General features: G+C 37.7%; 2 protein-coding genes and 1 long non-coding RNA gene across 6 annotated transcripts; 1 reads left to right on the top strand and 2 right to left on the bottom strand.

The window, feature by feature from the left end:
• Positions 1-9039: 9039 nt before the first annotated feature.
• LOC110932491 (polyubiquitin) lies at positions 9040-13757 on the top strand. Its single transcript, XM_022175823.2, has 3 exons — positions 9040-9596; positions 11644-11976; positions 12451-13757. The coding sequence occupies exons 1-3, from the start codon at positions 9065-9067 to the stop codon at positions 13605-13607; spliced, it is 2022 nt and encodes a 673-aa protein (XP_022031515.1). The 5' UTR covers positions 9040-9064; the 3' UTR covers positions 13608-13757.
• Positions 13758-16144: 2387 nt separating this feature from the next.
• On the bottom strand, positions 16145-19767 carry LOC110880184 (polyubiquitin-B). Its single transcript, XM_022128771.2, has 2 exons — positions 19282-19767; positions 16145-17686 (listed from the first exon to the last, which is right to left on the bottom strand). The coding sequence occupies exons 1-2, from the start codon at positions 19556-19558 to the stop codon at positions 16458-16460; spliced, it is 1506 nt and encodes a 501-aa protein (XP_021984463.1). The 5' UTR covers positions 19559-19767; the 3' UTR covers positions 16145-16457.
• Positions 19768-20698: 931 nt separating this feature from the next.
• On the bottom strand, positions 20699-23915 carry LOC110880224. 4 transcript variants are annotated; one of them, XR_002559286.2, is made up of 6 exons: positions 23729-23913; positions 23508-23640; positions 23053-23211; positions 22256-22940; positions 21716-22181; positions 20699-21111 (listed from the first exon to the last, which is right to left on the bottom strand). It is a non-coding gene; the product is annotated as an uncharacterized LOC110880224 (long non-coding RNA). The 4 variants fall into 4 exon arrangements; XR_002559278.2 differs by having other exon boundaries at positions 22256-22399; positions 22500-22940; positions 23508-23912; XR_002559277.2 differs by having other exon boundaries at positions 20699-21161; positions 23508-23915.
• Positions 23916-24281: the final 366 nt, after the last annotated feature.

The following is a 24281-nucleotide window of genomic DNA, read 5'->3' as shown; positions in this document are numbered from 1 at the left end:
CTGATTCTTCTCCTGAGGTTGAGTCTTCAAAGATTCGAGCAACAAATGTTGTTTTTTCTGAAGTTCTGTTAGGATCATAATTATCCCAATTAAACTTCTCCCAAGAGAATCCTTCTGGAAGCCTTTCATCTTCTTGGTCTATCCAACCATAACAAGCTCTCTTCTTTCCATCTTCAATTTTAATAGTATTTGAGCTTGAGGATTGTTGTTGATATGGTTGTTGAGCAACCTATTGATAAATTGCTTTTCGATGATAGTCGTTGTTTCCAAACGGATCTTGTCTTCCGGTTGCTTCTCCGTTTGTGCACTCTCGTTTAAAATGCCCTTTTTCTCGGCAACGAAAACATGTAACCTTTGATTTGTCAAACCTTAACTGAGATGTAGCAGCATCACGAAGATCATCTCTACCGGTGATTTGTTTGAATTTTTCTGCTCTTCTCAAAACACTAGCTAAACACCACTTGATGTCCATCAACTCAAGTTCCTCAGAATCAATCTGATCATAATCCTCTTTAGTAAGCATCGGATTTTCGATTCTTCCAACAACTAAGCTTTCATACGACTCTAACACAGTAACAAGAGATGTCATGTGTTGCTTAGCAATATATGGAGAGAAATTTTGACCATTTTGAATATTCAATGTAACATTGCATTGCAAATTTGTTGAACTCTGTCGTTGAGAACTTGGTGTTGAGAAATTTGGATCAAAACTTGAATACGACGAAGAATATCCGCCACTCTAAGTTGTAGTGCTAACATTTGTTCCGGAAGTACCATCAGCACTGAAAGCAGTCTGAATCTTCGGACTCGATGCAGTCTCAACACTGCTTCCTCTGTAGTATATACTAACATCTTGTTGCGCACCCGAATTCTTCATGATAGCAGTTTTCTGAACATCCAATTCATGTTCTTCAAGCTTCTGAATGAACTTACACAAATTCATATCTTCATATTTTCGCATATGTTTTAAAATCAATAGATATGTTCCCCATTTATTCTGCGGTAATGCATCGGCTAGCTTATCAACCCATTCATCATCTTCTTTCTTGATGTCTAATCTTTTCATCTCCTGGACAAGATGACAATATCTCTCAATAGTCTTCCTAGTCGTCTCATCTTCAAAAGCTGTAAACATATCAAATGATTTCTTTAGTAATGCACGTTTATTTTTTATCATATCAGCACTTCCCTTAAATTTTTGAATCAATGCCAACCAAATTGATCTAGCAGTTCCCTCATGTTGAAGCAAAACGAAAATATCTTCTTTTATCGCTTGTTGGAGAAGGCTAATCATCATCTTTTCACTGGTGTATCTTAATTTTTCATTCGCTGAAAATTCACTTAATGGTTTTTCATTGTCAAGATTATCTTTCGGTCTAACATATTCTTTCTTTATCGAAACCCATGCATCAAACTTATTTCCTTGCACCCAGTTTTCAAAATGATTTGCCATCCTTTAAAATCCTAAATATACATAAGCTTTGGAGGCTTCTGGGAAGTTCCCGTTTCATTTTCGATTTCAACAGTTTCGGCAATTGTAACTGGAGCAACTGGGGCAGTAGCAAAGGCATTGTAAAACTCGTTATCCATTTTTCAATGTCAAACGTTCACAAACACTAATTGTTAACACCAACTAGAGTTTCAAGCGAACTGTATTCAAACGAATTGGAATCAACTCGTGTGAAGTGGAATATAATAAGACCATGCGAACTGAAGTAATTTCAAGCGAACTGGACGACTTATGGTTCAATCCGTGCGAACTGGTCCTCTTTTCAAACGAGCTGGGTTCAATACATACGAACTGGAAGTCTTTGGTGCGACCTGGGTTCAAACCATGCGAAGTGGACACTTTTTATGCGAACTGAATGAGTTTCACGTGAACTGAAGTGACTTCGTGCGAAGTGGAGATCCTTTCAAGCGAACTGGAAGATGTAAAGTTCAATTCGTGCGAAGTGAGTGTAATTCCACACGACCTGGGCCCTATTCACACGATTTGAACACTTTGTTGCGATCTGGAAGTCCAATTCGTGCGAAGTGGAGGTTTCTTCAAACGAACTGACTAAATTTCACACGAACTGAGGGTTTTTCACGCGATTTCGGACCAAAAATTCATGATTTTATCAAGTTTTAGTTCGAATTAAGTTCTGATTTCTTAAGGATTGTTTAAAACTATGTTTTACATGTTATATGTGAAAATCAAGTCATTTTAACCGTGAAATCTTTCAGATTTGATGAAAACGAGTAGAAGAATTAGTAGAAATCAGATTTTATGGTGAAAAAAAGCTGAAATGGTAAGAACTCTTCCTCCTGAGCTCTGATACCACTTGTAGGATCGAGATTCGACCTAAACGAGTCGATCAGAAGAGTTCTAATCCAAACCAAAGGCGGAATTCAGTGATTCGGACTTGATTACACTTGATTCACACTAGGATTCACTTTAACTGTCTTATATATTGATTTGAAAGCTTTACAGACCACTTGACACTTCGGCAGCACCTCTGCTCCGGAATCAGCAACGTTACAAATGAAATGACCAAGCTCACTATTTATAGGATTCCCACTTCGCATGAACTGGACACTTCCAGTTCGTGCGAACTGGCACTTCGTACGAACTGGGTCTGCCAGTTCGTGTGAACTGGTCCAACAACTCTAAAATCCTATTTTCTAGGCTACCGAGCTTTGGTTTATCCTATCTAGATACAAGACTCGATACAAGACGAAGTCGACAGACATATGCACTAACACACCGAACACAACCGACCACCATCACCACAACCCACTACCGTCGCCACCCTCTGCCACTGAACACTGGCGTCACCACTGGCCACCACCACGAACACCGCCACCGAACTTTGACGCAACCACCGACCAGTACCACCGACAACCTCGGCCATCTACCGCTACCATCCATCGCCGCCACCACCCTCCGCCACAACACCGGCACCATTGCCGACCACTGCCACCCTCCGCCACCAAACACCAGTGTCACTGTTGCCATAACCCACCACCGCCGTTGCCACCCACCGCCACCACTCATAACCACCACCCATCTTTGATTTTATTCGTTCTTCTTTTCCTGCCCACCAAACACTAAAAGGTAATGATTTATTTCATTCCCACATGGTAACCAAACAAGACCGTGTAATGGAGTGATCCATTGCATTCCTTTGTCCATTCCATTACCTTGTCCATTCCATTCTCTCGTCTATTCCATTACCTCATACCAAACAGACCTTGTGTTAAACTAGTAAGAGGTCTGAATCATTAAGATTCAGTATAATGTTTAATCGTTCAGTGACAACAAATGTCTGAGCAATTCAGATTAGCGATCTTAACCATTCAGACTCAGTGTAATGCTTAACCATTCAGAGGCAAATTTCTGAATCATTCAGACATCTGCATGTAAAACAAACACCCTGAACTATTAAGTGCTGAACCAGTAAGAGATCTCAACCACTAAAACCCACATTAAGCGCTAAACAAACAACCCTTAATGTTTTCATTTTATATTTACACTCTACAAATAACAACGAATTCAATGTTGGGTCAGGATTTAGAGAGAACAGTGAAAAGTGTGAGAACGGTGAGAACAATTTTGGTGGTGACATGTGGCATTGATGCTAAATTACACTAAGGGGTAATATTGTCAAAAAACCCACCCACATGAACTGGATATTCAAATAAAACGCCACAAAAACACCCAATTTAGAAAAAACGCCATGAAAATACCCAATTAAAAACGTCATAAAACACTCAGTTCAGAAAAACACCATGAAAATACCTAATCAAAACGCCATAAAAACACCTAGTTCAGAAAAAATGCCATAAAAATACATATTCTAAAACGCCATAAAACACCCAGTTCAGAAAAAACTCCATAAAAACCAGTTAATTTTTTTTTTCGAAAAGTGTATCAATAGTATACTCGTTGGAAAGATAAAAAGACGCTGAGTTTTATGGTGAATTTTTTTTCGAAAAATAATCAAGTATAAAAAAGTTATTGTCGTTTAAATATGATGGGGGAAAATGACATGTGATTAACATGTGCACCTTTGTTTGGATCTTCCTATTTTACCCCTCCTGTTAGTTCCAAAGCCCAATTATTTAATAAAATGTCACCGCATCACTCTCAGCCACAAAACACTAAGATCTTGTGGCTGAGAATCGTTCTCACCGTTTTCACTCTTTAAGACGTTCTCTCCTGATCTGTTACTTCAATGTTTCCATTTTTTTTATTTATACTCTACAAATAACAACGAATTCATGAAAGTGTCGTATGTCAAATTAGTTATAGTTATTATTGATAGTAAAAATCTTATACGAGAGTAAAAATAGATAAACAAATTTTTTTCATCTAGCCCACATATTTCAAGATTTTTTAACTAATCTTTAGTTTTCCTAGTAAGACTAATAACTTTTTTACCTATTTAAAAAGACCAATTTAATAACCTAGTCAATTAGCACTAGGACTACTTGATAAGCATGGAATAATGTTGGAATTGAAAGGATAATTTTATGTTTATATAAATTCCATAAAATAATATATCAAATGGAAAAAAAAGGGGTTGGGGCCTAATGGTACTTTGATTATGAAGACTATACAACACCTAATTTATGTACTTAAATGTGAACAACCAATAAAATCAAAGAGGATAAGAATCCCATCAATAATTCATTTTCCAATAATTATGCCTACGGAAAAAACCAAAGGCTTCCTATTTATGGTCACTATTATTAGCATATACCAAATTACCAATAGAAATGTTATAACAAGTCTTATTCATACTAACCATTCGGTATTAATAAGGTTTGATTGCAAGTCAATATCATTTCACTAGGTTCCACATGTCTATAATGCACCAAACAAACCAAACATGCAAATGACATGAACAACTTGACTCAATAATACTTTAGAGCCACAATTTTTAGAAAATAAAAACCTAATAAAATTCAACTTATTTCGACCATAGAGATAAGAGAATCTTGTGTACGAAGAAGCATTGAATCGATACTAAGAAAAAGACACTGAAAAAGACGTGGTTAATGAAATATCGCGAAGCAACATAGATGCATATGAAATGGCAAAATGTTTAAGTGCTTTGACAATTGTAAACTTCCTGGTTAATTGGTTATGTCAATTGTTCATAATCTATTTGGTCAAGTGGACAATTCGCGCCTAATCAACTTTTCGTTTAATATATTTCCACGTTGGTTTATCTTTTGAGATTCACTAATGCATTACTACTCTAATCTTATCTATCTTGTTTTTTTTTATGATAGAAATACCAGATTACACATTTACACTTGTGTGTGATAAACATATCGAATGTGTGTAAACTAAATTTTTGTTCACTTAAAGTATACCTTGTTTTCTAAATAAGGTAGCCATGTCCATTTTCAAACACAACTTAGGTTGTATGGTGTAGATGAACCCCTTGAGGCTTTATTACGTCACATCAGAGCCACGTCTGCACTATGTAAACGGGGGGCTTTATTGTTAACTTATACGGTGTAGCATAAAGCTTCTTTTAAAGCCCCTTAACTATATATAGAAAAAAGAAAAAAAAAGAAACAGTAGTGAGAATCAAGTGGGCACCCCCAAATCATCCTTGTAATGCTCGTTATGTGGCTGGTCGATTGACCCATAGCGCCCCCATAACGCCCAGGCGGCGGTGTACGAGGCACTATAGGGGTGATGTGGTATAGGACGCAACTTCATACCGTGTAGCCTTACAATAGTCTTTTATAGAACTTACTTTCTAAATTTAACCGATAAATTACTTCACAAGTCACAACTAAACTTGAAAAAATTACTTCACCAAAGCATGCAATTTTTATAACGAAATGTACAACCATGTTAAGCAAACTTTGATGCATTATATTATATCTCTATTGGCCATCCGTAATGGGGTGGTATATACCACCGGCTTTGGTGATCGCGCCCCATAGCGCATGGCCATACCACTACGGCCGGCGCTATGAGTTGGTTTTGTCCTCTCCTCGTGAAATACATAACGGCGTGATCCATTCTTCCCAACTCACACACATATATACATACATATGTATGTATAATTGAATGGGTTATATAACCCCCTTACCACTACACCCTCCCCTCTTGTGATATAAAGCCCCATAAAGCTCTCCTCTTGCACTTTTCGTCACTTGTCGCATACGTCCCACAAAGGGACTTTATGACTACACATGATCTAAGAAAGAAAACAAGGATGAACAACAGTAGATTCGCCTTGGTCCATGTAGGTGGGCCACAAGCTGGGTTATTTTTTTAATACAAGCTGGGTATGGAAATGGAAATGAATCGGGGTAGAAAAAATGGCTTGTTCATGTGGTTGGCACATAGGCTTGCAACCTAGAGGCCTCGGGTTCAATTCCAGGCCCATGTACATAGAATAGAGTCTGATTTTATTTCTGACCCGCATGTTTCTTAGACCCAACAAGTGTTTATTTTACAAACCAATAACCTTTGAGCAAGTTAGCAAATTACAGCCCAGTAACCTTTGAACAAGTTACTAAATTCGAGCACAACATGACATCGTGTGTGTTATTATACTAATCAGGAACAATTTAAAAAAAGAAAAAACTGAAAATAGTTAACATGGTAATACAATAATAATTTAGTTAGTATTTTAGTGGTATTTCATGAAACTGTAACTCAACAATTTGGTGAACATATATAAAATTTACCAAACAAATTAGAAAACATATTATTTAAGCTTAGTGATGATATAAATGCACAAATTTTGGTTACGGACATAGAAATGGTAAAAGTTTCCACCTAAGTTCACGTGACCGAAATAATCCCAGGCCAAAACTTTTCTATAGGTTTTCATAATTTTTAACCAAAAAATTAGTGTGTTGTAAACGATCGTAGTCTTTTAATGAAAACCTTTCATACTCTTATGTGTTTAAAATTGCTTTGCATATAGGGCTGTAAACGAACCGAACGAACACGAACAAGGTCATGTTCGGGTTCGTTCGTTAAGGAAATTAACATGTTCGCGAACTGTTCACGAACGCATACCGAACATAAGTTTATGTTCGTGTTCGTGTTCGTTCGTTAAGGAAATTCAGTTGTTCACGAACAGTTCGTGAACATTGGTCTCGTACACAAACAAACACAAGCAAATAAAAACGAACGCAAACGAACATTTAACTTTAAAATAAAAAAATAAAAACATTTTTATCCTTAAACGTTGGATATAACTAGATATATACAACCATCAAATGATAAATCAAAACACAAGAAGTCTATTACACAACCAAACGATGAATCAAGTTTAACTAACTTACACATAATTATCCCCAAAAATGTTTTAGAATGTCCAAATTTTAGCTAACAAAGAAACAAATAGGGTTTCAAGTTTCCAATATGTTTAGATACATGGTTATTGCCGAACGTTCACGAACGTAGCCGAACAAACGAGACCTGTGTTCGTGTTTGTTCGCTAAGCTAATCGAACGAAATTTTTTGTTCGTGTTCGTTTGTTAAACTAATTGAACGAACATAAACGAACTTCCCGTCGAACGGTTCACAAACTGTTCGCTGAACGTTCGGTTCGTTTGCAGCCCTATTTGCATATTCCAATATACGGTTGGCTTGATATACCTCATTCTATTAATTTTGATCGAACATCTTTGAAAATATCAAATCTTGAAGTCTTTTTTTTTTTTTTAAATGACAAGGTGCCAACAAGTTAAAAAAGCGGTATGTAACCCTTTTAAAATCCATGATTCGGTTATGTAATGAAGCTAGTAAACACTTAAATCAAAAGTTCACTGAAGTGTACAAATTCTTACATCAAAGGGTGTAAACGAGCCGAGCCCGACTAGGCTTGAGCTCGGCTCATATGTTTTTATGAAGCTCGAGCTCGGCATGGTTCGAGCCTACTTATTTGAGCTCGAGCTCGGGTCGTAAGCGAAACCCACAGCTTGAGCTCGGCTCGAGCTATTTTGAGAACAACCTCAAACAAGCTAAAAGCTCGCTCGAGCTCGCTTCAATATCGCTTAAAGGAGCCAAAGCTCGGCACGCCAATGTTATCAACATTATTATTACATTATATATAAAAAAATAAAATTTTGTTTGAGTTCGTTTAGGCTCCCGAGTCTAAACGAGCTTTGTATTTCAGGCTCGGGCTCGATAACTAAACGAGCACTATTTCAGACTCGAGCTCGGGCTTTGTAAAGCTCGACTCGTTCGAGCTTTTAACCGAGCCGATAACAAGGGGCTTGTTTACACCTCTATTTATATCCTACATTTTCAAAGTACTTCTGCAATACTTCATTTTTATTGGTCCATTTCACATATTTTTGTTTTCTTTTTTATTTTTTCGGTTACACTTTAAAGTCAATTGTATGGTGTCCATCAAACGTTTTCTTAGGGTGAACGGGATGGAGCGGGGAAGTTATGCGAGGAGGAGGTTTGCCGCATGAAGGGTGCACCGCCAACAAAGAAATGCCATTCGGTGAAGGTTTTTTTGCGGGGATGAGTTGCCGCGTGCGGGGAAGATGAGGGAGAGGGGGTAATGGTGGGCCCCACTCTTTTTCAACCAATCATGCCTTTGAAAAAATTGTTCGGGTGAAACCAACCCTTATGTTTTTTTGGGCAATAGTGGTGTATGAGAGGAGAATTGGCATGACACCTGAAGAGAGTATCCGGCCTAGCACTCCACAAATATGCTCCAGACATATATATCATCATGATTGAGTGTGTGGAAATTTCTCACATCTCATGAGGAATGCACCCCTTCACACTTATTTAAAGTCAATTGTATGGTGTACATCAAATGTTATGAGTTTTTTATTTTTTAATTTTGTTGTTATTTTTTAATATAATTGTTATAATCTTTTGGACACGGTGATACAAAAATCACTAAAATCACTGAGTTTTTTTTTTATATATACAGTTACACTGTTTACCTTTTTTTGTTATTTAAATAACATAATATAAAATTTGGATACATCGTTACAACATTCTTATTTTTATAAGTAAATTACAAAAATCGTCGAACATATACTATGCAACGAGCAGGCTTTGATCTACAACAACATGGTTCTCGAGGATGACAGTACTCTTTTAGACTTCAACATCTACAGGAACTCGACCCTCACGCTTATGCGTAAGCGTAAACCAAGGCAATTTATTCCAATATACATCAAGACCCTCACCGGAAAGATCATTACGCTAGAAGTCAAACCCTCGAAGACCATCGAAGAGATAAAAGCGAAAATCAAGTATGAGGTAGATATTCCGTGTGACGAGCAAGAGTTGATCTTCAATGAAATGGTTCTACCAAACAGCGATTCCCTTGCCGAGCTTCACATCAACAAGGAATCCACACTCACAGTTATGCGTTTGTCAAAGGGATTCATGCGTATATTCATCACGACCGCTACTGGAAGGACCATTACATTGGATGTCAAACCTTCGGAAACCATCCACGATGTGAAATCGAAGATTCAGGATAAGGAAGGTATTCCCCCGGACCTGCAGAGACTGATCTGGAGCGGAAAACTACTTAATGATAGCGCTACCCTTGCCGACTACCACATCTTAGAGGAATCAACCTTACGTTTGAGTTGTTAGATTAGAGCAAGATATCTTATGATCCATTATTATATTATAGTAATTAGTAAGAGATGATGTTTCTGTCTTTTGATGTAGTTCTGTTTTGTAAACTTGTTGGCTACAAGTGTTTAAATTAGTTGAAAAGCCTACACTACAAGAGTGTTTAAAATTTTGAATGGTCTATATATGTGTACTAGTGCTCTCACAAAAATAGTATTAGTTTTTTTTTATACTTTTATTATTTTAATATTATAACAGTTATTTTCTTTACTTTTTAACTTTAATCTTTTTTTTTCATATCAAGGGTTGGGATAAGCTTGGTGTCAACCGGTATCGAACCAGTATTGGTATTGAAAATACCGTGACGGTCCTGTTCGGTATCAGTACATGAAGGTAAAATTCGGCACTAATACAGAAAACGTTTTTGGTTCGGAAAATTCACTGCTGCTACCCGTACGAACAACGGTATCGTACAACTTTTTTTTTTGATTTTCTTCAACTTTTAATTTTTTTCTTTTTTCAGTTTCAGGGGTAGGGATGAGCTCGGTGCCAACCGATACAGAATCGGTACTGATACCGAAAATACCGGTTATGGTACCGGTATATGAAGGTAAAAAACGGTAGTGAACCGGTACCAGAAATGCCAAAAGTCGGTACCGAATTGGTACTTAAGATCTTTCGATTCGGCAAATTTGGTACCGGTACCCAGAACAATTTGCTCATCTCTGACCACGGGTTTCATACGAACAACATTGTTACCATACAATTTTTTTGTTTGATCTTCTTTCGGTTATCTTTTAGTGTTTTTTTATACATTTTCTTTTTATTCTTGCCAGCACTTCCGTTCGCAACACGCTCGTAATGATTTCAAAACACATGTAAACACAGACTAAATAAAAAAAGAAATTCGACGCAACGCGGCGAACTTCTTTAAACCTAGTTATATGAACTAGTGAATTTATCCGGCGAAAATTTGGTCGATATCTATTTTTTTTGTTATGGTATCGACAATTGCTATAGTCATCTAAATAACGTTTAAAGTTTACAAAAAAGTTTTGATAAAACTTATATTTTTGCTGCACAGGGCCCTGAGGGCTCTTAATTTCTCATGGATGACCTTAGGTAAAAAGAAAATTTTAAGGGACCATTTTTTAGCCGACAAAGCCCCTTAGGGGTAGGGATGAGCAAATCCCGATCCCGTCCCAATACCGTCGATCCCGAATTTCGCCAAAACTGGGTACCGATACCGAAATATGTCGGTATGGTACGGTAGCGGTATTTGAAGGTAAAAGTCGGTATTTTACCGGAACCGTACCGAACCGGTACCGATTCCGAAAACATCGATACCGAAATGCCAAAAAGTGGATACCGTTTCCGGTACCGAAAAAATTCGGTACGGTATTTTCGAGATTGGGATCGGTACGGGACGGGATCAGGATCGGTATTTAATACCAAATGCTCATCCCTACTTAGACCGCCCGTAGTGGGGCGTTTTTTTTTTAAAAAAAAATTGCAAAATAACGCCATATAACGCCCAAACCCCCATTACACGGGGCGTGATTTTTGAAAAAAAAAACGTTTTGGCGTTTTAATTAAAACGCTATGCACATATGGTCTTAACCAATCAGTTTTGAGCATTCCCTGACAACTTTTGACAACCTCACTTTTGTTTTAAATGCCCTGACAACATGCATTTGTTGTTTGTTGACTAGCCAATGGAGTAATGACAACATGCACAGGACCCGAAAGCATACACATGACCATTTTGTTTTTTTGTTTTTTTTTTTTTCTAATTGGAAGGGGCGTTATTGGCATAATGCCCCACTACGCCACTTTTGCTATAATGCCCCAACGCTGACTAGGATGCCACGTGTCGGATAATGCCCCATGGTAGGGGCATTATGTTTGTTCACCACTACAGATGGTCTTAGAGACCCTCGAATTCCCTTAGACGGACATTGGTAAAAGAAAATTAGGATACCCTGAACTTTTCTTCTATATCTATAACTAACTACACCCGTAGTGATAGAGCATAAATATATTAGCAAACCCCTCGTAAGTTCGCAACTTAAATACACCCGTTACGTTACTCATAGTGGTGCATAAGTATCTCTCGTTCCAAAAAAAAAAAAATAGAGGGAAAAGCAGAGGAAAAATGGCGGATAAGGGCAAAGGGGGAAAACGAAAAGCCGTCGGAGATGATGGGTCTGGTAACCGGAAGAAAATGAACACCAGTTGTAACGTCGATGATGTTGAAGTCGAGGAGGAGAACGACTCTAGTGACGATGATGTTGAAGTGGAGGAGGAGAACGACTCTAGTGAGGATGATGATGTTGAAGTCCAAGAAAACGGTTATAGCGACGATGACCTTTTTAATAGTGACGAGATTAAGAGTAAGGATTCTACCTATCAGCCTCATTGTTTGAATATTTGCTTCATTTTATCTTTAAATCTGTATTTTATTAGATATTTAGGGTTTTTTTTTTCTAAAGAATTTATTTTTAGCAGGTTTTGGGTAAAGTTTTACTTGATAATTTGTGTTACATTGTTTGTTTCTTGACATATACTGCTGCTTTTAAGTTTTAGGTTGTTTTTGTGGGTGATATTGTGATTTGTGTATGTTGTAGAGGAATTAAAGTTTGATGGTAGACAAGTAGCAAACTGCATTTGAATGTCTGATGTCAGATGAATATGTTAAATGTTAATATTATTTTCAAGAAATAGAACTAGAACGTAAACGGGCAACAAGCTGCAGCTGTCTTTTAAAATCTACATATATCCATAGATCTTGGGTCATAACATTATTGTGCATGACCCTTTTAAAATGCATGTGTAATTCTGAGATTTCTTTTTTTGCTTTTCCTTAGTCAAGATTGCCGCCACCGGAAAGATTATCGTTCTTAAAGTCAACGGCTCCGACACTGTTGGCAGCATAAAACTCAAGATCGCGGCTGAGGAACATATTCCGTTTGACCAGCAGGAACTCATCTTCAACGAAAAGGTTCTTAAAAACTTCAATGCCCTTGCTAACTTGCCCATCAAAAAGAAATCCATCCTCACACTTATGCGTAAATCAAGTGGATTCATCAATATATCCATCAAGACTCCAAAAGGAGAGATCATCAAGTCTTTGGCAGTCAAACCCGCAGACACCGTTGGCGACGTGAAAGCTAAGATTTATGATAATGCGCATTGGCATGGGCTTGTGGATGTGCTGATCTTCAATGAAAATGTCCTTGAAGATAGTGGTATTCTTGCTGACTTGCACATCGTTGACGGATCAACTCTCACTGCCACTGGTAATTCAGTTGAATTGATGAAAATATTTGTGAATACCTTTACTGGAAAGACGATCTCTTTGTTAGTGAACCCTGAAAACACCATTGAGGATGTAAAATGGAAGATCAAGTGTAAGGAGCATATTCCTTGCGACGAGCAGGCTTTGATCTACAACAACATGGTTCTCGAGGACAACAGTACCCTTTTAGACTTCAACATCTACAGGAAATCGACCCTCACCCTTATGCGTAAACCACCAAGGCAATTCATGTCAATTTTCATCAAGACCCTCACCGGGAAGATCATTACTGTGGAAGTCAAATCCTCGGAGACCATCAACAACATAAAAGCCAAGATCAAGTACGAGGTAAATATTCCATGTGACGAGCAAGAGTTGATCTTCAATGAAATGGTCCTCCCCAACAGCGGTACCCTTGCCGAGTTTCACATCAACAAGGAATCTACACTCACACTTATGCGTTTGTCAAGGGGATTCATGCATATATTCCTCAAGACCCTCACCGGAAAGACAATTCTCTTGGATGTCAAACCCTCAGAAACCATCCACAATGTGAAATCCAAGATCCAGGATAAGGAAGGTATCCCCCCAGACCAGCAGAGACTGATCTGGAGCGGAAAAAAATTGGAGGATAGCGCTACTCTTGCCGATTACCACATCCCAGAGGAATCAACCTTCCATCTTGTTTTACGTTTAAGGGGAGGGATGATGAAGGTGGTAGGTTAGAGCAGGATATCTTATGATCCATTATTATGGTAAGAGACGATGTTTCTGTCTTTTGATGTAGTTCTGTTTTGTAAACTTGTTGGCTGCAAGTGTTTGAATTAGTTGGAAAGGCTACACTATATAAGAGTGTTTAAAATGTTGAATGGTCTATATATGTGTGTACTAGTGCTCGCACTAAAATAGTATTATCTGATATTTTAGTTACTTATTATGGCAAAAGATCAAATACAAATAATCTTAACATACTAAACATACAAATTGAAGGAAAACCCAAAAAGACAAGGTGACATTTTTGTAATTACCACCAACTATCAAAGTTACAACCAAAAATACCACCTTGTCTTTTTGAGTTTTCCTTCAAAAAGTTGACTAAGTCAACCCCACATAAAGGTATTTTAGTCATTTTATCCTAAATATTATAATAAATAATCATAAAACCAATAAATAAAACAATTTTAGAATTATATATGTGTATATATACAGATAATGTCTTCTCCCTCTCTCTCTTTCTAATTATCCTACCCCCACAACCCACCTGCCACCACCACCGCCACTACCACCACCGATCTGCCACCACCACCACTTCACTGATAAATAATCAACATGATCAGATGATGAAAACGAACAACTGGGTTTGTTCTATGATGAATTCCGAGCATGAGAGTATATTTTAATTTCATTTTTGTCCACACAAATGACCTAGATTTAAGTTCAAAAACCCTGTTCATCGTCGTTCAAATGGAATCAACAGATCTGGTTCAATCAAAACCCTAAGACAGATCTACAACCTATTTCGACTATGCATATATGATTTTCATTCATATTATGTCAAAATCAAACCCTAGATCTACGTTTTAAACATGTTCAACGCCGACCAGACAAAATCAACTCAGATCTGGGTCAAATCAACCAAAAACTCTCACCTTTCGCTTGAAATCGCCCACAATTAAAACCCTAAACCAAATAGCATCCGTATCGCCCATCTCTCTGAAAAAAAATCATCAAACACCTAATACGGTGGGCGATCTGCAGTGAAGTGGTGGTGGCAGGTGGGTGGTGGTGGCAGCGGAAGCGGCGGCGGCAGGTGGGTCGTGGTGGTGGTTTGGAGCAGAGTAAACTTGCAGGTGAAGTGGTGGTGGTGGCAGATTGGTGGCGGTGGCGGTGGGTTGTGGGGGTAGGATAATTAGAAAGAGAGAGAGGGAGAAGACATTATCTGTATATATACACATATATAATTCTAAAATTGTTTTATTTATTGGTTTTATGATTATTTATTATAATATTTAGGATAAAATGACTAAAATACCCTTATGTGGGGTTGACTTAGTCAACTTTAACCATGAAAACTAATTGTGTTATGATTAAAGGACATAACTTGTAAGGGTTTACAAACATTGAGTATGTTTTCTGAGCTTATTAAAAATAAAGGACATACTTTGTAATATATGACATACATAAAGGACGAAATTTGTAATTTACTCTTGATGGTATGATGTGGCCCTAGCTGTCTTTGTGGAAGGTTCTCTATCTTGCTTTACATTCTAAATCCTAATGATACACTATCTCATGACAATCTTTATAGGGTGATAGAATCTGATCAATTTGGACAAGCATATGATGAAACGTCCTATTGATTAGTTTGTCTTAGTACTGTAGTATTGGGCTGCCAAGAGCATCCTGCCAGGACACATGGGTCACCCCTAACCTCAATGGGCTAGGCCCAGTTAGGGGTTATTTCTGCAAGTCCCCCGGCCTAGTAAGCGTAATGCGAGCTACATTACGATGGGCCTCGCTAGTTGGTTAGTATATAATAATAAATACTATTACAAACATGGTAAGTAACAGAGAAATCAATGTTCTCACAATACTCGACTGTTTAAGTCGGGTCAACTACCATACTTCTTAAGTTCTGTTTTAAATTTCGTAGTTAAATGGCCAGTAAGCTAAAAAAAAAAAAACTTTGTTTAAATTTTATGATTTTCTCTTATATTAAAGAAAGGTTTGTTTTAGGGTGAAAATATCTTACACAGCCTGAAACACTATACAAAAATAATTAAGTTTTTTGTTCTGATGTCAAAGTCACTTAATAAACATGGTATGTTCAGGCTAACATGTTTATCAGTTTATGTTTAACTTATTTAATGATACATATCTTCCTGTCAACCTGATTAAAGTGGAATAAAAAATATCTTATAAAGTCAACTGGCCAACTCAATGAATACTCGTTTAAACCATCAAGCAGTTTTCATCTTGATTATAAACTCATTCACACCCCCATCAATCAACCGTGTTTGACTCGTTTAGATAACTAAGTTCCACATGTCATGTTTCAGGGGCGGACTTGGAATGTTAGTAGGGGTAGCACGGGCTACCCCTCAACCCCATCTCCGTAGAGTAAAAATACCCCTTAACTCTGTTTCCATAGTGTAAAAATACCCCTCAACTTCGTCTTCGTTATACAAAGGATACCCCCTGGTCTAAAAAATAAAAAATTGGGATACCCCTAAATTTTTGGGCTAGTTCCGCCGCTGTCATGTTTGGTTTACACGATTTTAAGTTAGTCCACGTTAGAACTGGTATCTTTGACAAAATAATACATGGATTGTGTTCGATAACTCACCCAGCTTTTCTTGTGCACTAGTTCAACAATGTAACAGAACTGTGGAGGACTTAATGAAGCCAACATTTCATAACTTTTATAGTCAGCCAGAGACTTCGTAAAAAGAGCTACATAAAAAGACATATGCTGCTGTAATCTAGTCCCATTTTGATATTGGAATAAGATAGAGGGTTGATACCTTGTGGATATGATAGTCAGCAAGGGTAGGGCCATCCTCAAGAAACATTCCGTTATAGTGAAGTCTCAGATCGCGTGGGAGATGATGACTCAGATGAGCTTTCACATTTTGAATATCCACAAATAAGATGGATTGTGGATCCCTTGTTGATGTTATAGTCGACAAGGCTAGCGCTATCATCCAGACGGATTCCATTAAAGATCAGTATTGAGTTGCATGGGTGCCAAATTACCATATCCTCGATCATGAATTTCACCCTACGGATGGTGTCCGAGGGTTTGACTTCCAAAGTAACGGGGCTTTCAAATGCGCGAGCGTTCTTGATGAATATATGCATGAATCCCGTTGATATACGCATAAGTGTGAGTGTGGATCCCTTATTGATGTGAAAGTCAGCAAGGGAATCTCTGTTGTGGAGAACTGTTTCGTTGGAGATCAACACTTGCTCGTCGGGAAGAATATTTACCTTCTCCTCGAGCTTGACTTTTAATTCACCGATGGTGTCTGAAGGTTTGACTATTAGACTAACAGTCTTTCCAGTTAGGGGCTTAATAAATATCTTCACGAATTCACATGATTCATTCATAGGTCTGAAGGTCGAGTTCTTGGTGATTGAACGTCCCCTTGATTTGCGCATAAGTGTGAGGGTCGAATTCCTATTGATGTAAAAGTCGAAAAGGGTTCCACTGTCACCAAGAACCATTTTGTTAAAGATCAAAACCTGCTGATTACACGGAATACGTTCCTTAATATCGATCTTCCATTTCACCATGGCGACGGTGTATTCAGGGCTGACTAAAAACGAGATCGTCTTTCCAGTGAAGGTATTCACAAATATTTTCATCAACTCCACTGATTTAAAAGTGTGTGTGAGCGTGGATCCGCTGACGATGTGCAAGTCAGCAAGGGTACCGCTATCTTCAAGGACATTTTCATTGAAGATCAGCACGTGTCCAGTACCAGGCATCTTGGCTTTCACGTCACCGATGGTGTCCGAGGGTTTTACTTCAAGAGAATGGATGAGTATTCCTTCTGGTGTCTTGATGGTTATATTGATGAATCCTCTTGATTTAAGCATAAGTTTGAGTGTGGAATCCTTCTTTATGGGTAAGTTGGCTAGAGTATTCATGTTCTCAAGAACCATTTCGTTGAAGATCAGTTCCTGCTGGTCAAAGGGAATACGTTCCTTAGACTGGATCTGGACTTTCATGTTTCCGATAGTGTCTGAGCCTTTGACTTTAAGAGCGATGGTCTTACCGGTCGCGGTCTTCACCAATATACCTGTAGAACAATAACTTAAAAATAACATAGATTTCTATATGATGCCTAATAACCTTGACAACAATAACTTAACTGCAAACACCATTAATGTATAAATAACTAATGTTGAATTTTGATGCAAGACCTAAAATCGGTAATCGGTCAAATACAGTCAAAATTGGTCAAATTTCAGTCAAATATCGGTCAACATCGGTCAAAACTCATCAAAATCCTTGGATTATTAAAAAATGTATACTTATTTTATTACTCCAACCCAATTAATAAGTTTGAAAAATTATACATAAATTCCAATCTAATTAGTCCCGATTAGAAAATGTATCCCACCGTCACACTAGCGCCTAGCGATTTTACAACCAAACCGTGGTTTTAAAGCTATCTGGAGAAACAAGCATGTATGTGTCTAGTCAAATTTCGGTCAAATATTTTTTAGTAGACCCGTTCTGACCCAAATTCGTCCTGACCCGAACCCACCCGGTACCCCGCCCGTCTTGCCAGGTATGTGACTAGACATAGGGATGTTCACGAGCCGTAACGAGCCGAGCTAGGGCAAAACTCGGGCTCAGCTCGATTATAAACCGAGCTGGCTCGGCTCGGATTTGAAACCGAGCTGGAAATCTAAGCTCGGGCTCGGCTTGGTTTGGCTCAATTTGAAAAGAAAAATTAATACATGCCTCTCAAAATTCAGTAATCTAAAATATTATTCGATAATTCAAAAGAACATATCCAAAATAAGCTCAATCTAATACATTACAAGCCAAAATCAAGTTTAATAACACAAATTATGTTCTTAATTTCAACGAAATACAATATAAGTTCATTAGCATGGTAATCAACTTTTAAATGTGGTATAGATATCAAATTACATTCCTAATCACATGTAAATAGTAATCAGTTTTTCGGATATATTATAATGTATATAAAAATTAAATATATTAAAAGTAAAACAATCCGAGCTAAGCCGAGCCGAACTGGTATGCGAGCCAATCCGGCTCGTTATAAGCTGAGCCGAGCTAGACTCACTTTTTAACCGAGCCGAGCCGCTCGGCTCACTTTCAAACGGAGCCATATTGAGCGAGCTTTTTCCGAGCGAGCTCTGAGCCGCGAGTTTTTTGGACAGCCCTAACTAGACATAGATAGAGAGCTAGCCCTTACAGTGATGTAATGAAAGATCACAACCGATTTAGAAAATAAAGCCTAAAAGAATGTAATAAACAACCTATTAATTAGCAGCGCTAAGAGCATTCACATTCTATTCATCAAAATATGTGAGGGAAGGTTTTTATATTATAAAGGGTATAAAAAGTGGTTGTGAGTGGAGGAGAGAGAAAATGTTACTGTTTATCTGTATATTTGAGGGACACTGTTCACCCACTATAATTTTTTTAATATATATTAAAAGTGGTTGTGAGTGAACGAGAGAGAAAAATGTAATGATAATATTATTTAATTGAAAAGGAGAGATAAAAAATATTTGTTTTTAGTGAAAATATATTGATATAGGAATTGTTTTTTAGTGGAATGTATGTATAATTTGATGGATTGGATGTGAATGCTCTAAAACAACAAAATGTAGCATATATGTGAAATTTGCTTACGGTTAATCTCGTCATTGTCAAAATAGTTGTCGTCGCTAGGCCCATTCTCCCTGTAATCAACATCATCGTCGTCGCTAGAGATGTAAAGGTCACCGTGGAAAAGTTTGCGCAAAGCGTCGTCGTATTCGTGGCTAGAATCGTACTCGTCAGCTGGAACTTCATAGTATCTATACCCGTTCTCCTCCTCCTCCTCCACTTCATGTATATTATGGCCGGCAGCAATTAATAACATTTTCGTCAGGTCATCAAACATACCGTCTCCGTCAGCATCCGCCATTTTCCCGGTCAAGAATTACGAGGGTTTTGCAGTCGTTCGTTCTGTTTCTGTTTGGGAAGAAATTGATATTTGTAATTTGGCAAGGGAAACATCAAAGTTTACGCTTGAGATGGTTGTACATTGTGCTATAAAAGTTGCACGCTTTAGTTGAGTGATTTTTATCACGTTTAGTTGTGGGAGGTTTTTGTGATTTCCATTTAGGATTTTATGTCACCAGTGGTTTTTGTTATTCAAAGTTTAGAAAGTAAGTTATACAAATTACAATTGTGGGAGCGAATTGCGTCGAGCTTGAGCTTGAGCTTATTTGAAATTTGTTTGTAAAGCTTGGCTCTGGCTCTTTTATTATTTATAGTGGGAAACCCGCGCGTTGCGGCGGAGTCAACAATTTACAGTGTTGTACTCATTTTCCTTTTGTTTATTAATAGTTGCGGTTTTTTGTGAGGCTCCGAAATACTTAAAAGAATTGGTAATAACATCCCGTAAGTTGTCGTAGATCAAGCCATTTTGACCCGTTCCATAAATATTACCCAGTTAAACCGTTCAATAAAATTTACTCATTTAACCCATTGAAAATGGAAACATGAATTTGAGCCTATCATACTATATAAAGGAAGACGAGGTCCCTTTCATTTTAGAATCAAGATTGGCTTACGCCAAGCCCACTTACTCCCCCTTAGGGGTGGTGTTTCACACCCAACTTAGTGATGTGGTATGAGAGGCGTCAAATCATTACACACAAGCCTTATAGGGTGTCATTAAACAATTTTTTTTACTTGGATTTTCTTATTTTTAAATAAATTAAAATAGGTAAAGTTTGATTATTAGAAAAGGAAGAAGTTCAAGGGGATATATTAAATGCTCACATAAATTCATATATGATTTTGTAATGTTTTACATCTTATAGTATTGTTATATACAAATAATAAAAGGTCATTAATCCTCTATTAAGATTAAAAATGTAATTTAGTTAATGTTTTCAGATTTTTAATGATTCTGTTACAAACATGCATATAGACAGTACAAACCACAACTTCGTAACCAAAATCAAGAGCGTTACATATTTACATGTGGCCATATGTAAGAAAAAAGGGTCAACACAAAACACACCTCCGACTTAAGTCAAAACTGACTGGGTCAAAATTAAGTCAACATGAAAATGAGACTTGTTTCATAAAAAACGTGTAATTGATCAGTCTAAACATTTTCAAAAAATGTAGTGTGTAACAATCCATGAAACGCTGTTAAGAGTCAAAGCTTTAAAAGTACCACGATGTTCTCTTTCGACATGCTCCACAAGCGAGACCGGGTCACAAAACCCTTTGCTACATTTTGGGCACACATCTAACGTCGCTTTCATCACACCGTTCTTCTCATGAACTTTCTCTACGTGATCAAATCTCCAATCTTAGAAAACTTCACATTACAAGATGGACACACCTCCACTTGACCACCATTGCTCGTGCCTGTGCTCGTGCTCGTCCTGGTGGTCCCACCCTGACCACGGCTCGGACCACTCAATCTGAGCATAGAGGTGTCAGGTTCAACCCCTTTACCTACAAATGCGTCAATCTGAGACTTAAGGGTGTTCATGCTCCGGTTTTGACTACACATTACATATATAAAAAATAAAAATAAATAAAAATTTAAACAACCCGCTTGATTTACATTACCAGTTCCAAGTTTTAAACTGTCAGGCGAACGTTAAAGAGCCAAAGCCAAACCATATATATCTCAAACAGCCGAATTGTTTCAGTTGGTTACAAAATGAAAACCCCTAATTTGAGGTATATGTTTATCTCTAACAAGTCAAACTTGTTAAAAAAAACACAAAAGTTCAGCAAAACTGCTCTTTTCAAGTGATATGGCTTCTTATCCCAACAAAAGTTGGTAAAAAGATGTTGTATTTAGCCCTTTCTAAACTCTAAAATAGAGTGATGGCTTAGACATGAATGAAATCCTAAAGGAAAAACATACATAAACCCTAATTTCAACTGTGTGTTTTATAAACCTTACAACTAAAGTTAATTGAAAAAAAAAAACATATATGAAGCTAGCAATTATTAATTTGAACAACAGAATCAAATGACTTATAAATAATCAAGCACCACATGAACTGAAATTCCCAGATATTAATTAAGAAAGAGTTGAGAAAAGAACCTTATTGCAACAATCGCAGGTGAAGGGAAGAAAATCGATGAGCTTACAATCCCCGACGGAGCATTGTTGCCCCAAATTTAGGATTGCCGGCGTACCCATTAATTTAGTTACTCCCTACAACAGAAGTTTGATTCGTTGGATGGGTTTGAAGAAGGCTTAGTATCCTTGTTGAAACTTGGAAGTCGGATCAACGACTGTCTGGTGACATTTTAGAATCAAGTTTGGAGCGTTTTAGAATCAACGACTGTTTTGTGCGACTTGTAAGCATTGCACTGATAATAACACTAAGCCCAGGCAGGTTGGGTAAGCACAATGTCAGAAACACTCCTTGCAGCATCTGTAGCGTCAGCAACAACAATTCCAATGCCGACCTTCTTCAAAGCAGAGGCGTCGTTCACACCATCTTCAGTAATCCCACAAATGTGTTTTGTTTCTCGTAACTTATTCACAATCTCATACTTATGTTCTGTATATTTAGACCAAAAGATTCAGTTTATCAAGAAATAAATCACATATAACATCTATCAAAGGAGCACCAACCTGAAAAAAAAATCCATCAGCTTTCTCTATCAACTCTTCAATAAGGAGTGTTGCAATGCAATTGATGCATCGTTCGTTGTGGCCACCAAGCAAAGAAGAGAAAGGGTACATGTTTGTTCCAATACCGAGTCGTTTATCATTCTCCTTAGCAATGGCAAGTTGATCGCATACAGTCGTATTTAGATGAAAACAGAAATTAAAAATAAAAGTAGTTATTCAATATAATCAGAAGATAATTGATTACCAGTAATCACGTTGACATTTACACCAAAATGGAGAGCTAGTCGAAACGGGTCCGGGTCAGAACAGCTCCGAGTCGGAGCGGGTCTGGGTCAGAACGGGTCCGGGTAAGAACGGGTTTCGGGTCGAGTAAGCACAATTCTTGGTCTAATGAAAGTTCTCTCTTAAGGCACAAACTAAAACTAAAACGCCTGCTATGTAGCATGTACATGTATTTGCTTACTCATTTTGTGCTAGTGGATCACCTTAGTCAATGATATGAGAAACGACACAACCTATTTTTAGTTTTTTCATTCAAAATCATGAATTTGAACTGAAACTTTTAAAATGATACACAGGGTTCCTGAATATAGTTCATATACATATAACATAATTGCATATTTCAAAAGTGAGTAATAATGTTAATTGCATATTCATCGTCCCAGTCGTTCTCGCTAGTGGGTACCTGGTATAACAAAATAAATAATGGTCTATAAGACATGTCAAACACATATGGTGAGATGTATGACGCCTATAGTTAAATACTTCGATCAGTTTGTCAAATTGTCTACACTAACCTGCAGTGCAATACGATTTAGTCATAGCCTGGTTCAAGGTTATGTGAATATCTATGCACAACACGCACCACATTCGTGATAACATCAACATAATTATCTTCAGATGCAAGCTTAGGGTCCGTGTTTAGATCTTGCACAAAATTTATCTTCGGTGAGTACCTACAAAGGTTACAAATGTTCACCAAAATTTATGCAACAGTGATAACATAATTAAGTATAAAAAACGTGTCAGCCTCATATAGGCGTTTTATCGAGCAAGTGGTAGGCAGACATTCAAACATTATACGGTTTGTGTCTTCTTGTTCCATTCCTTCCCAAAATCACAAGTTAAAACAACCATTATCAAAAAATCAACATGCATATGATGAATAAGATCTTACTCTCATAAATAAAGGAACACAAAGACAGTTGTACCATAACCTATAAAAAGCATTAACAACGGATTCGAGACTCACAATGAGGGAAGAAGCAGCCAACAGATTCGAGATGGGAGGAAGAGAAAAACAATCGAGTGTGGTGACGCAGATATAGGCGGCGACGGGAATCGTTTCAGCCTTGAGGTATTTGATTTATACAACGGTTTCGCAACTGAAGAAGTCATGAAATTCGACATTCAATATAACTATAAATGGAGATGGCAAACGATTCAATAACATTCAATTCTTATTGCTCCCACCGTTTCATTTGCTTCTTCGATTTACAAGGAGGTTTTGGTTGAAGGAAACATTGAGATTGCACTTAATGGGGGCAGATTTGGGAGAGAGGGTGTAAAATTAGGGAAACGCAAGATGACGTTTGGAATGACGTCTTAAAAACTGTGGGTGAAATTACATTTCTAGACATAGGAAATGCTTATATATAGTACTAGTAGGAAACCCGCGCGTTGCGGCGGAGCCGAGATTGGGTAGAAATGTTTCGGTCGGAATTGGAACGGGTCAACTACTGACCAACCAATTCAACAACCGCAGTTCAGTCAGGAGATAAGTAGGATTTTGGTCAATTTGTTCGAAATCAGTTTATTTGCGCGTAGACATATCGCCAGGTACGGTTTAGAAACGGGTCAGAATGATGACCGAAGGCATTCCAAAGCTTGACAAGAAATTGAGTGAAAAAAATACCAATCATCTTGCCACGGATCACCCGATACTCTTTACGTTATCACCCGATATTCCCGCGCGTTACGGTGGAGTTGGCAGGACTGAAACATAATTCAAACCTAAAAATAATTA

This window comes from Helianthus annuus, chromosome 1 (genome assembly GCF_002127325.2).
Source record: "Helianthus annuus cultivar XRQ/B chromosome 1, HanXRQr2.0-SUNRISE, whole genome shotgun sequence".
Classification (NCBI taxonomy): Eukaryota; Viridiplantae; Streptophyta; class Magnoliopsida; order Asterales; family Asteraceae; genus Helianthus; species Helianthus annuus.
This window is presented reverse-complemented; position numbering and strand designations above follow the sequence as displayed.